At 40.6% G+C, this 13,866-nt stretch overlaps 1 protein-coding gene and 1 long non-coding RNA gene across 2 annotated transcripts; both read left to right on the plus strand.

The window, feature by feature from the left end:
* The first annotated feature begins 581 nt into the window (after window positions 1–581).
* On the plus strand, window positions 582–13,160 carry LOC107681327 (myosin heavy chain, fast skeletal muscle-like). The gene is given in 39 exon segments (XM_016477608.1): window positions 582–599; window positions 818–868; window positions 1,776–1,988; window positions 2,124–2,267; window positions 2,347–2,503; window positions 2,702–2,729; window positions 3,249–3,360; window positions 3,445–3,537; window positions 3,636–3,699; window positions 3,802–3,900; window positions 3,984–4,087; window positions 4,243–4,381; window positions 4,464–4,582; window positions 5,226–5,375; window positions 5,464–5,634; window positions 5,710–6,016; window positions 6,165–6,238; window positions 6,319–6,406; window positions 6,486–6,603; window positions 6,736–6,859; window positions 7,649–7,785; window positions 7,874–8,129; window positions 8,215–8,457; window positions 8,541–8,717; window positions 8,814–8,959; window positions 9,465–9,555; window positions 9,653–10,042; window positions 10,117–10,243; window positions 10,348–10,466; window positions 10,571–10,767; window positions 10,851–11,034; window positions 11,117–11,282; window positions 11,380–11,504; window positions 11,654–11,962; window positions 12,080–12,283; window positions 12,376–12,501; window positions 12,644–12,903; window positions 12,905–13,043; window positions 13,128–13,160. Coding segments are annotated over 37 exon segments (5,706 nt in total). The 5' UTR covers window positions 582–599; window positions 818–868; window positions 1,776–1,787; the 3' UTR covers window positions 13,146–13,160.
* On the plus strand, window positions 9,042–9,345 carry LOC107681328 (uncharacterized). The gene is made up of 2 exons (XR_001633241.1): window positions 9,042–9,143; window positions 9,232–9,345. It is a non-coding gene; the product is annotated as an uncharacterized LOC107681328 (long non-coding RNA).
* Window positions 13,161–13,866: the final 706 nt, after the last annotated feature.

Raw genomic sequence — 13,866 nt, forward strand, 5'->3', positions numbered from 1 at the left:
TTTGCTGCTTTGTCACACGAAAAGCCTCCAAGGCCTCTGGGAACAGTATCCCAGCAACATTTGACAGCTTCTCCACAGCTAAACTGGGCTCTACTGTAGTGCGAAGGCACTTGAAGAAGATTATGCTCAACAGAAGACCCAAACAATGTCTGGACTCCAGTAACTGATACCCTTCACATAACAACCCTTTCTCAAGGTTAAGGCGCTTGATCTTGCCCATAAATACATCAAGTATAATTTTTAATCACAGTATTGGCTTATTTTCAAATATTCTTTTAATTCATCAAGGTGTCAATTCACCTCATCTTAGCGAAGCATTCACTGCCATTATCTCAATCCATTATCTGTTCTACAAGATGTTCTCTAATACGGTATTTCCTGTAAACTAAACTAAACAAAACCTATTTAAGACTGCACAGTTAATTACAATTAGTGATAACATATCTTTGGTCAATGTCATGATATTGATGAACATAACAAAACAGAGCTAAGAATACATGACCAAATACAGTGAGTGCATTCTGCTGAGTGAACATTATTCTGTCTATATAAGACGCTGCTTCAGGCTCCTTTTAGGACTGACTGGAACTCAAAGGTGGGTGAGTTGTTCATCATGTTCTCCTTCTACTATTAACCTAATATACACATTTTAAAATGGCTAACCCTGACAAATGGTAATTAGCTAGCATATTTAAGAGTTTACATTATGGACATGCACTGTATATTCAACAAGCTTTTGAAACGAATCTGACTGAATTAGACCAAGCAAGCACATATTCGCTGCATGGGATTGACAGATTTTTTGCCTTTCTCTTAGCATCTCCTATCTCAGACACATCAGACACATTCTCTCTGGAAACGACAGCAGGTATTACATTGTTATTACACAGCCATAACATATGCATATTAAAAATCATTGGTTTTCATTTTAAAAGAAAGGAAAATGACAGATCCCACTCAGTTCTAAAGCAAACGGTAACATTTTAGTATAGGGACCAGTTCTCACTACTAACTACTTGCTTATTAGCATGCCTATTATTGACATATTGGCTGTTTATTAGTACTTATGTTTATTTATCCTACCCAATACCTAGATTTAACACCTACCTTACTAACTATTAATAAGCTGCAAATTAGGAGTTTATTGAGGCAAAAGTCATAGTTAATGGTTTGTTAATAGTGAGAACTGGACCTTAAAATAAAGTGTGACCAAGCAAACATTTGGTTAAATAGAGTACCAAATTGTTGTAATTGTTGAGTGTATATCTGTAATGGTTAATGAGTGAAGCTAGAAACACTCATGTGGAGCAGCATCATTACACCACTTGTTTATTATTTAGAGAGAAAAAAAGTGTTTAGAAGAAGCAAGCTAAAATACAATATTGAATTTAAAAGCAAAATGAACAAATTCCCAAGTCTTACCAATTAGCTTTCCAATCTTCTCTCATAACTGTAACTGAAACACCACTGAAATGAGGTCTATTTGGAATAGAATTACAACTCATGAAACTAATGAAATCAGCAGTAAATTTGTGATTAATTGACTTTAATAGAAAACTAACTGTTTACTATTGTCCTCTTGCATTATCGACCAACTATTTTCCTGTTTAACAATGTAAAGCTGCTTTGACACAATCTGCATTGTATAAAGCGCTATAGAAATAAAGGTGACTTAACTTGACTTAAAATTCTTCACTACAATGACCATGTGCAATCACTCTATAGTACCAGAGTGAACGACCCTCAGCACATTCTCTCCTTGTCATTTCTCACAGTAAACTGCAATCATGGGAGATGGTGAAATGGAGTGTTTCGGCCCGGCGGCCGTTTACCTCCGGAAGCCAGAAAGAGAGAGAATCGAGGCTCAAAACACCCCCTTTGATGCCAAAACGGCGTTCTTTGTGGTAGAGCCAGACGAGATGTACCTCAAGGGTACTCTTGTTAGTAGAGAGGGTGGCAAAGCTACTGTCAAAACTCTGTGTGGGAAAGTAAGTACAATTAGAAAATGTGTTGATCTTCTGTAAAAAAAAATGTAGATGGTGCTAAGGACTGTAAAACTAGATGCCGCGTGAATCATACAGTCATATTTAGTAAATGTCTCACCCTTGCTGAAAACTTTTTAGACACTCGCGGTAAAAGAAGCTGAAATCTTCCCCATGAATCCTCCCAAGTTTGACAAAATTGAGGACATGGCCATGATGACCCACCTCAATGAGCCTGCTGTGCTGTATAACCTCAAAGAGCGTTACGCAGCATGGATGATCTACGTAAGTCTAAGTAAATCATGTTTTATTCCTGGTGCGGGGCGGCAGCATTGTAAAACTGGACTATCTATCTCCGTTTCAGACCTACTCTGGCTTGTTCTGCGTCACTGTCAATCCCTACAAGTGGCTCCCAGTGTACGACTCAGTTGTTGTGTCTGGATACAGAGGCAAAAAGAGGATTGAAGCCCCACCTCACATCTTCTCCATCTCCGACAACGCCTACCAGTTCATGCTCACTGGTAAGTGGGGATATACATTTTCATTCCAATTTGCAAACCAATCAAAAAATTTGATTGGTTTAGAAGAATGCTTATTTTGTGCTAAAACTGAGCCTGCCTATATTTTACTTGATACATTTACAATTCAAATAAGAGAAGAAAAGAAAATCTGTTTAGCTGTTTATCGGTTTCACTTAAAATAACATGAACTTGTTTCAGACAGGGAGAATCAGTCTATCCTGATTACGTAAGTAGACTATGATAACTAAAAGATTTTTGAATAATACATTTAATGAGTGAATATCATTACATGCACTTAAGAAACCTGTTTATTCGAGGGTTTTTGCAGAAAGCAGCACTCTGAAATGTAAAAGTGAAGACTGTTTAATCGATTGAGAGAAAGCGGTTTAACGCCTGGCTGTTCTGCTAGAAAGCGTGGGTTACGTGGACATGTGCATGCATAAGCGTTGTTCTAATTGTCATGTACTACAAACAAAATGAGAACCAAAGTAACAGAAAGGTGTGAGGGAAAAGCTGATTACTGATGGTGTTGCATGTATACAAGGTTAAGACCACACCACTGAAACAATGCATGTAGATGCGAATGCCGGTTTCACGTCTTCAGCAGCTTTCTGGTGTGCATGTGAATGTAGTACCTGACAATTATCGTTTTTAAAGAAGCACGTACATAAAAGCTAATTTATAAAAGAAGTAATTTCTAATATACTGAAAAATGTTCTTTTCCATCTTTAACACATACACTCAGTGGAGAATCTGGTGCAGGAAAGACTGTCAACACCAAACGTGTCATCCAGTACTTTGCGACAATCGCTGTGGCTGGAGCAAAGAAGGCAGAACCCGTCCCTGGCAAAATGCAGGTAACTAAACTAAACAATCAAATATCATAGAAAGTACAGTAACAGGAATATTCTACATGATGAAATTACTTAAATGCTCACCAGGGGTCTCTAGAGGATCAAATCATTGCAGCCAACCCTCTGCTGGAGGCTTATGGTAATGCCAAGACTGTAAGGAATGACAACTCCTCTCGTTTTGTAAGTTGCTGAGGTCAGATTAAGTGCATTATACAAATTCAGTTAAAATTCCAAATCTGGGAAATTCTAAGCTGTTCTAAATATTTCCATCTCTGTAGGGTAAATTCATCAGGATTCACTTTGCGACCACTGGAAAACTGGCCTCAGCTGATATTGAAACTTGTGAGACATCATTGTTTTAAGCCAAATATTTTTATTTGGATGATAACAGGTGGATTCATCAACTGAACTCAAGCATCTTTTTTAACTTTTTTTCCCCGAAAGATTTGCTAGAAAAATCGAGAGTAACATTCCAGCTGTCTGCTGAGAGGAGTTACCACATCTTCTACCAGCTCATGACTGGACACAAGCCAGAGCTGCTCGGTGAGAAATCTACAGGATTGTGTGTTTCAGTTATTTCCTAGTTTGAGAGCACTGTTAACATGCTGCACATCAACTCTTTATAGAGGCCCTGCTCATCACCACCAACCCTTATGACTATCCAATGATCAGCCAGGGTGAAATCACTGTCAAGAGCATTAATGATGTGGAGGAGTTCATTGCTACAGATGTATGTGGCCAACTACGTTTTTATTAGTAGTAGTAGCAGTACTATTTTTCAATTATACATAAAATATAATGGAAGACCACTGCATGCTACAATATAAAATACCCTTCTCTTTTAACTATCTAATAAATAATGTGATTAATTTGGTGTAAAAACAGACTGCCATTGATATTCTGGGCTTCACTGCTGATGAGAAAATCAGCATCTACAAGCTGACAGGTGCTGTGATGCATCATGGGAGCATGAAGTTCAAACAGAAGCAGAGAGAGGAGCAGGCCGAACCTGATGGCACTGAGGGTAAAATTAATTAGTAGCGCAAATTAGCATGTAAACATTCATTTCATTAGTGAAAGTAATGCATAAAACTATTCTTCCTCAGTGGCTGATAAAATCGCCTACCTCATGGGCCTCAACTCTGCTGACATGCTGAAAGCTCTGTGCTACCCCAGAGTGAAGGTCGGGAATGAGATGGTGACCAAAGGTCAGACAGTACCACAGGTGATCACTTACCTACTCAAAAGATGAATAAACCTAGAAATGCCCCATAGGCATTCAGAAAACACAATTATTCTTTTAAAAAAACAATTCAAGTCACCTTTATTTTTATAGCGCTTTTAACAGTACAGATTGTGTCAAAGCAGCTTTACAGTATCAAATATGGAAATAGCGTGTATTAATGCGAAAGGACAATAGTAAACTCTCAATTTTCAGTTAAAGGCAGTTCATCGTTGAATTCAGTGATGTCATCATCCAGCTCAGTTCAATTTAAATAGTATCTGTGCAATCAAGTCAACGATATCGCTGGAAATTAAGTGTCCCCAACTAAGCAAGCCAGAGGTGACAGCGGCAAGGAACCAAAACTCCATCGGTGACAGAATGGAGAAAAAACCTTGGAAGAAACCAGGCTCAGTAGGGGACCAGTTCTCCTCTGGCCAGACAAACCAGCAGGTTCATCCATGCTGCAGCAAAGTCAGATTGTGCAGAGGACTCAACTGGTTCCTGTGGTCTTGTCCCGGTGGCCATCTAAGAGACAAGGTCTTCACTGGGGATCTGTCTCTGGGGCTCATCTAGTTGTCCTGGTCTCCGCTGACATTCAGGGCTGAGGTCTAATATCAATTTCACTGACCTTTGAATTTCTCAGGTGAACAACGCAGTCTCGGCTCTCTGCAAGTCTGTCTATGAGAAAATGTTCTTGTGGATGGTTGTCCGTATCAATGAGATGTTAGACACGAAGCAGCCTAGACAGTTCTTCATTGGTGTGCTGGACATCGCTGGGTTTGAGATCTTTGATGTGAGCATCAGTGATTAATGTCTCTGTAAGAATCAAGATATAAAAGATAACATTCAGCAGTAAGAACTTGCCTCTCTTGAATTTTCAGTTCAACAGCTTGGAGCAGCTTTGCATCAACTTCACAAATGAGAAACTGCAACAGTTCTTCAACCACCACATGTTTGTTCTGGAGCAAGAGGAGTACAAGAAAGAAGGCATTGATTGGGAGTTCATTGACTTTGGTATGGACTTGGCTGCCTGCATTGAGCTCATTGAGAAGGTAAGAGGATATTCTGTAAATTAAATGTACTATTCACATTGTGCCTGTACTTGAGTGTGAACATTTCTTCAACAGCCAATGGGCATCTTCTCCATCCTTGAAGAGGAGTGCATGTTCCCCAAGGCTACAGACACAAGCTTCAAAAACAAGCTGCATGATCAGCATCTGGGCAAATGTGCAGCTTTCCAGAAGCCCAAGCCTGCCAAAGGTAAGGCAGAGGCCCACTTCTCTCTGGTGCACTACGCCGGCACTGTGGACTACAACATTAGTGGCTGGTTGGACAAGAACAAGGATCCGCTGAACGACTCTGTTGTGCAACTTTACCAAAAGTCATCGGTCAAAGTACTGGCCTTCCTGTATGCCGCTCATGGAGGTGCTGAAGGTATGAACATCTGCATTTCCTGAATTCTTCAATTTTAAGTTTTAATTACATGCAATTCAAACTACACAACTACCTTACTAGCTTACTACTAATAACCATAAAATTAGGAGTTTGTTCAGGGATAACATCTTTCTTTGGCGTAAAACAGCTGAGGGCGGCGGTGGAAAGAAAGGAGGCAAGAAGAAGGGTGGTTCCTTCCAGACTGTGTCTGCACTTTTTAGGGTAAACAGATTCTCTCTTTTAATGAAGGTTTTGAACTTCTTCTATATGAAAAACTAGACTAATGACAAATATTTCCACAGGAGAACTTGGGTAAGCTGATGACTAACCTGAGGAGCACTCACCCTCACTTTGTGCGCTGCTTGATTCCTAATGAGTCCAAGACTCCAGGTAAACTTGATCCCCAAAAACACAAATGGATCACAGTTTTGTACATACTTCTGAAACATTAAGAACATTTGCATTTCAGGTCTGATGGAGAACTTCCTGGTTATCCACCAGCTCAGGTGTAATGGTGTGCTGGAGGGTATCAGAATCTGCAGGAAGGGTTTCCCCAGCAGAATCCTCTATGGTGACTTCAAGCAGAGGTAAAGACACCACACCTTTTTCAACCTATTAATTAGAGATAATACACCATCTAATCTTATACACATTTCAAAATTGTGCTTTCATCACTTTTGTGCCTTCACCAAAACAAATCTTACCTTAATGTCCTCTAGGTACAAAGTATTAAATGCTAGTGTCATCCCTGAGGGACAGTTCATTGACAACAAGAAGGCTTCAGAGAAACTCTTGGGCTCTATTGATGTTGACCACACCCAATACAAATTTGGACACACCAAGGTGAGCTACTCAGTAAATACACCATATGGCCAAAAACCTGTGGGTACCCTCTTCTAATTAGAGTAACAGTTAACCAAAAAATACAATCTCTGTCATACTTTACTGCTGTCACTCCATTCTAAACTTGTTGCTTTTTCTAGCTCAGCGGAACAACAATTAAGATATTTGAATGTTTAGGTGGTATTGTAAGAATGTTTCAGTTGTTTTTCCTCTAATCAAAGAAAGTAGGGTCCAAAATGAATAGCATGAATAAATTACAAAATGTTCATTTTTGGGTCTAGTACAACTTTTACGGGCTCAGTTATTCCAGACTTTCAGTGAAAACTGATCTCTAAACTACACCACACAATGGGACTTTAAACAATTCTATGCAGCTCTTGATGAAGGGAGGCCTTGCACTAGAGTTTGAATATGAACACAAGGATTTGCTGCCATTCATAAGTGAGGTCATGCATTGGTGTAGCAATGGCATCTGGCTCGCAGTCAGAATTCCAGTTCATCCAAAAAGTGTTAAACAGAGGTTCAGGTTTTGTGCCAGTAAAATTATTTCACAGTAAATATGTTCATGCTGAAGATAGAAAGTGATCCTCCCAAAACTTTTTCAAAAAAAATCTCTAGGATGTCATTGCATGGCGTAAAAAGTGATTTCTTTTCACTGGAATTGACAGAAAAATAAAACTCACTAGTTAAAAGAGGACATATAGTGTACCCCAGGCCACATCGAAGTTGAAGTGGACTACTTGCCTTCTTCAATACTATACCACTAATATCTTCTAAATGTTCTTGTAGGTGTTCTTCAAAGCTGGTCTGTTGGGTACTCTTGAGGAGATGAGAGATGAGAAACTAGCAACACTGGTTACCATGACTCAGGCTTTGTGCCGTGGATACGTCATGAGGAAGGAGTTTGTCAAAATGATGGAGAGGAGGTACAATCAACTTACAAAACTGTCTGGAACACAACTGTTTAAAACCACAAAGTGATAATGACTGATTAACTGATTACATTTTACACAGAGAAGCAATTTATTCCATCCAATACAACATCCGCTCATTCATGAATGTCAAACATTGGCCATGGATGAAGCTCTACTTCAAGATCAAGCCTCTTCTGAAGAGTGCAGAGACTGAGAAAGAAATGGCAGCTATGAAGGAGAACTTTGAGAAAATTAAGGAGGATCTAGCAAAGGCATTAGCTAAAAAGAAGGAGCTTGAGGAGAAAATGGTGTCACTCATTCAAGAGAAAAATGACCTTCAGCTGCAAGTAACATCTGTGAGTATTTCAGCTCTTATTTATCCCAATATGGGTCCTACAGCTATGAACATAAGTTATTAACTACATGCATGTCAATGAACAGGAATCTGAAAACCTCTCTGATGCTGAGGAGAGATGTGAAGGTCTCATCAAAAGCAAGATCCAGCTCGAGGCCAAACTCAAAGAGACAAGCGAGAGACTGGAGGATGAAGAGGAAATCAATGCTGAATTGACTGCCAAGAAGAGGAAACTGGAGGATGAATGCTCCGAGCTGAAGAAAGACATTGATGACCTGGAGCTCACCTTGGCAAAAGTGGAGAAGGAGAAACATGCAACAGAAAATAAAGTCAGTATTTTTTGACATCGTCACACTGCTGATTGGGATTCAGGCTCTTGAGAATTAAACCAGTAAACAATGTTTCCATGTAGGTGAAAAACCTAACGGAGGAGATGGCCTCTCAGGATGAGAGCATTGCCAAGCTGACCAAAGAGAAGAAAGCCCTCCAAGAGGCACACCAGCAGACTCTTGATGACCTTCAGGCAGAGGAAGACAAAGTCAACACTCTGACTAAAGCTAAGACAAAGCTTGAGCAGCAAGTCGATGATGTAAGATGTTTGGCATGAGAATAAGGTCACAAATCAAAGTTAATTATTTTTGTTGTTATCTACCAGCTTTTAATGCTCTGGTTTCTGTAAAAACAGCTTGAGGGCTCACTGGAGCAAGAGAAGAAGCTCCGTATGGACCTTGAGAGAGCCAAGAGGAAGCTTGAGGGTGATCTGAAACTGGCCCAGGAGTCCATAATGGACCTGGAGAATGAAAAACAGCAATCAGATGAGAAGATCAAAAAGTGAGTGGATGTCAACCTTCCCACGATTACACATTTGACAAAAAGTATTTTACACATTTTACAAAATATTGGGTACTCTTGAGGAGATGAGAGATGAGAAACTAGCAACACTGGTTACCATGACTCAGGCTTTGTGCCGTGGATACGTCATGAGGAAGGAGTTTGTCAAAATGATGGAGAGGAGGTACAATCAACTTACAAAACTGTCTGGAACACAACTGTTTAAAACCACAAAGTGATAATGACTGATTAACTGATTACATTTTACACAGAGAAGCAATTTATTCCATCCAATACAACATCCGCTCATTCATGAATGTCAAACATTGGCCATGGATGAAGCTCTACTTCAAGATCAAGCCTCTTCTGAAGAGTGCAGAGACGGAGAATGACAAACAGCAATCAGATGAGAAGATCAAAAAGTGAGTGGATGTCAACCTTCCCACGATTACACATTTGACAAAAAGTATTTTACACATTTTACAAAATACTACTTTCAAAACAGGAAGGACTTTGAGATAAGTCAGCTTCTCAGCAAGATTGAGGATGAACAGTCTTTGGGAGCACAGTTTCAGAAGAAGATCAAAGAACTTCAGGTAATGCTGACCATAATCTTTTCTATGTGAAACTGTGAAGTTGCTGGGCAAATCCACATTACAAATATCACAAAAGGATTTTTTTTTCCTCAATTAGGCCCGTATAGAGGAGCTGGAAGAGGAAATTGAGGCAGAGCGAGCTGCTCGTGCTAAAGTGGAGAAGCAGAGAGCTGATCTCTCCAGGGAACTTGAAGAGATCAGCGAGAGGCTTGAGGAAGCTGGTGGTGCCACTGCTGCTCAGATTGAGATGAACAAGAAGCGTGAAGCTGAATTCCAGAAGTTGCGTCGTGATCTGGAAGAGTCTACCTTGCAGCATGAAGCTACAGCTGCAGCTCTCCGAAAGAAGCAGGCAGACAGTGTGGCTGAACTCGGAGAACAGATCGACAACCTCCAGCGGGTCAAGCAGAAGCTGGAAAAGGAGAAGAGTGAATACAAGATGGAGATTGATGACTTGACAAGCAACATGGAGGCTGTGGCTAAAGCAAAGGTAATGTCATTAGAGAATCATTAAATATAAAAGCATCTTTACAAACTTCTGCATATAACCCTGTACCTTTTAAGGCTAATTTAGAGAAGATGTGCCGTACCCTGGAAGACCAGCTGAGTGAAATCAAGACCAAGAGTGATGAAAATGTTCGTCAGCTGAATGACATGAATGCACAACGTGCAAGACTTCAGACTGAAAATGGTAAGGCATGGCAAATAAGGTACACATGTAAAAACCTTAACAAATGTATTAAAAAGTGTCTATGTTATTATATTTCATAGTAATATTTCTAACGTGATTTCAAGGTGAATTTAGCCGCCAACTGGAAGAGAAAGAAGCACTTGTTTCACAGCTAACTAGAGGAAAACAGGCTTATACACAGCAAATTGAGGAACTCAAAAGGCATATTGAGGAAGAAGTCAAGGTAGAGTTATACAAAATGAAGGAGTTATTTTTTTTTTAATTAGGTTTTGATAATTTAAATAATTATAAAGATTATTGGAAAACTCAAAATATGCTGCCTTACAGGCCAAGAATGCTCTGGCCCATGCGGTTCAGTCTGCCCGCCATGACTGTGATTTACTCAGAGAGCAGTATGAGGAGGAGCAGGAGGCCAAAGCTGAACTCCAGCGTGGAATGTCTAAGGCCAACAGTGAAGTAGCCCAGTGGAGAGTCAAATATGAGACTGATGCCATCCAGCGCACTGAGGAGCTTGAGGAATCCAAGTAAATACAGCAAAGAACAATGTCTCCAGCACCCTACATTTAATATCTCAAATGTTAGTAAGATTTCATACCACTTTCTTCAGGAAAAAGCTTGCCCAGCGTCTGCAGGATGCTGAAGAATCCATTGAAGCGGTGAACTCCAAGTGTGCTTCTCTGGAAAAGACCAAACAGAGACTGCAGGGTGAAGTAGAGGATCTCATGATTGATGTGGAGAGGGCAAATGCATTGGCTGCCAACCTTGACAAGAAGCAGAGAAACTTTGACAAGGTGAGAAGGATGTGGATAATCTTTAAATCCATACCTTGATCCATGGACTTGGCTAATTAACAATGATTACCTTTTTCTTCAGGTCCTAGCAGAGTGGAAACAGAAGTATGAGGAAAGCCAGGCTGAACTAGAAGGTGCTCAGAAAGAAGCTCGTTCTCTCAGCACTGAGCTTTTCAAAATGAAGAACTCCTATGAAGAAGCTCTTGACCACCTCGAGACCCTGAAGAGGGAGAACAAGAATCTGCAACGTAAATGGCACTTTTATTTTTACAGCAAGGATTTTAAAAAACAGAGATGCATTAAAAAATAGAAAATGATGTACAATTGATTTTTAAATACTTTCAGAGGAGATTTCTGACCTCTCTGAGCAGCTTGGAGAGACTGGAAAGAGCATTCATGAGATAGAGAAAGCCAAGAAGACAGTGGAATCTGAGAAATCAGAGATCCAGACTGTACTTGAAGAGGCTGAGGTGCTATTCCTTTTCTACAATAGTAACATTATGATACTATTGCTTTGAATAATATTAGACATTGAACATGAAATGGTTCATTCCCCATAAATGCTGCCATTTATAATAATAAATTTGAAAAGTAAACATTTTGCCCTTTTTCCTTATAGGGCACCTTGGAGCATGAAGAGTCCAAGATTCTTCATGTGCAGCTGGAGCTGAACCAGGTGAAGAGCGAGATTGACAGGAAGCTTGCTGAGAAGGACGAGGAGATGGAACAGATCAAGAGGAACAGCCAGAGAGTGACTGATTCCATGCAGAGCACTCTGGACTCTGAGATCAGAAGCAGAAATGATGCCCTGAGAGTCAAAAAGAAGATGGAGGGAGATCTGAATGAGATGGAGGTCCAGCTGAGTCATGCCAACCGCCAGGCTGCTGAGGCCCAGAAACAGCTCAGGAACGTCCAAGGCCAACTCAAGGTATCTTTCTGTAGAATGAGGAACTGCAATACATCTTAAATGTTTGATAATATGAATATGATACAGGAATTAAATGAATCATGACATGCAACTAACAAAGAAAGAACATTGCCACAGGATGCCCAACTGCACCTTGATGAAGCTGTCAGAGGACAGGAGGACATGAAGGAGCAGGTGGCCATGGTGGAGCGCAGGAATAACCTGATGCAAGCAGAGATTGAGGAGCTGAGAGCTGCACTGGAGCAAACAGAGAGAGGCCGCAAAGTGGCGGAGCAGGAGCTGGTGGATGCCAGCGAGCGTGTGGGACTGCTGCACTCACAAGTACAGAAAAACTATACTTGGAGCAAATTCAGGTTACATGATAACAGAGTTTTAGTTAAATGTACACTAAACTACCTGCTTAAATCCCACAGAATACAAGTCTTATTAACACCAAGAAGAAGCTTGAGGCTGATCTGGTCCAGGTTCAAGGTGAGGGGGACGATGCAGTCCAGGAGGCCAGAAATGCAGAGGAGAAGGCCAAGAAGGCCATCACTGATGTGAGCACTTACATTTTGTTGCTCTATTCTAACTTAAACAGTTATTTGACTTTGTTTATCTGCATGTGGTAACAAAGGGAAACTTCATGGAAGGCATTTCAGTCTATATTGGCAAGTTCATTTGAATTGGCTTATATTTCAGGCTGCCATGATGGCTGAGGAGCTGAAGAAGGAGCAGGACACCAGTGCTCACCTGGAGAGGATGAAGGTACAAGCTAAATACAGTCTTAGCTATGGTATAACTGGCTATGGTAGAGATTTGACAGGTGACAACAATGATTCTCTACTGAAGGTGCGCGAGTTGGAGGCTGAAGTTGAAGCTGAACAGAGACGTGGTGCAGATGCTGTGAAAGGAGTGCGCAAATATGAAAGGAGAGTGAAGGAGCTCACCTACCAGGTAAAACTTACAGGAGGAGCAGGCCAATACTCACCTGTCCAGGTACAGGAAGGTGCAGCACGAGCTGGAGGAGGCTCAGGAGCGCGCTGACATCTCTGAGTCCCAGGTCAACAAGCTAAGAGCCAAGAGCCGTGATGCTGGGAAGGTATTGTAAAGCTGTTCAAGGGGTGGGGGGGGGGATCTTCATATGCATTGCATGTAACTCAATTTTTCTTTTCTGTTACTGAAGAGCAAGGATGAAGAATGAAGATGATACATCACATCACATCTACAAGCAAGCATATAATATGACTTACTTGTGCTGTGTCTTAAATGTCCATTAAATATATTTTCTCAAGGCACTCACTGTTTGTCATTTTAGCTAAACTGGTAGATCACGGAGCCAACAATGCCAAAACCATCAGGGGATGCTTAAACTAATAGAAAAAATAATAAATACCTTAAACTGTACAGATGTAAACGTACTTTTACACAAATACTTTAATTAAAAAATAGGTTAAATTACAAAATAACCATTATAACTTCATATGTTACACATAATACAATATATATATATATATATATATGCACGGGGGAAGAGAATATACATTATTCACGGGTCTCCTGAGGAGAGGCGTGCTTGACTTTTAACAGTAGCAGTGACGAGGTTCCATTCACTTCAGGTGTGCCTCATCACACGCCATTTATTTATATAGCGCTTTTTACAATGCAGATTGTATCAAAGCAGCTTTATAGTATTAAACAGGGAAATAGTGTGTCGAAATAGTGTGCCATTCTCCTCTGACCAGACAAAACCAGCAGTTTAATTCTAGGCTATAACAAAGGCAGATTGTGCAGAGGACTCATCTGGTTCCCGTGGTCTTGTCCCGGTGGTCGTCTAGGAGACAAGGTCTTCACTGGGGATCTGTCTCTGGAGCTCATCTAGTTGTCCTGATCTCCGCTGACATTCAGGGCTGTAGAGGTCCTCT

The sequence above is a fragment of the Sinocyclocheilus anshuiensis genome, unplaced genomic scaffold (genome assembly GCF_001515605.1).
Source record: "Sinocyclocheilus anshuiensis isolate Anshui unplaced genomic scaffold, SAMN03320099.WGS_v1.1 scaffold2274, whole genome shotgun sequence".
Lineage (NCBI taxonomy): Eukaryota > Metazoa > Chordata > Actinopteri > Cypriniformes > Cyprinidae > Sinocyclocheilus > Sinocyclocheilus anshuiensis.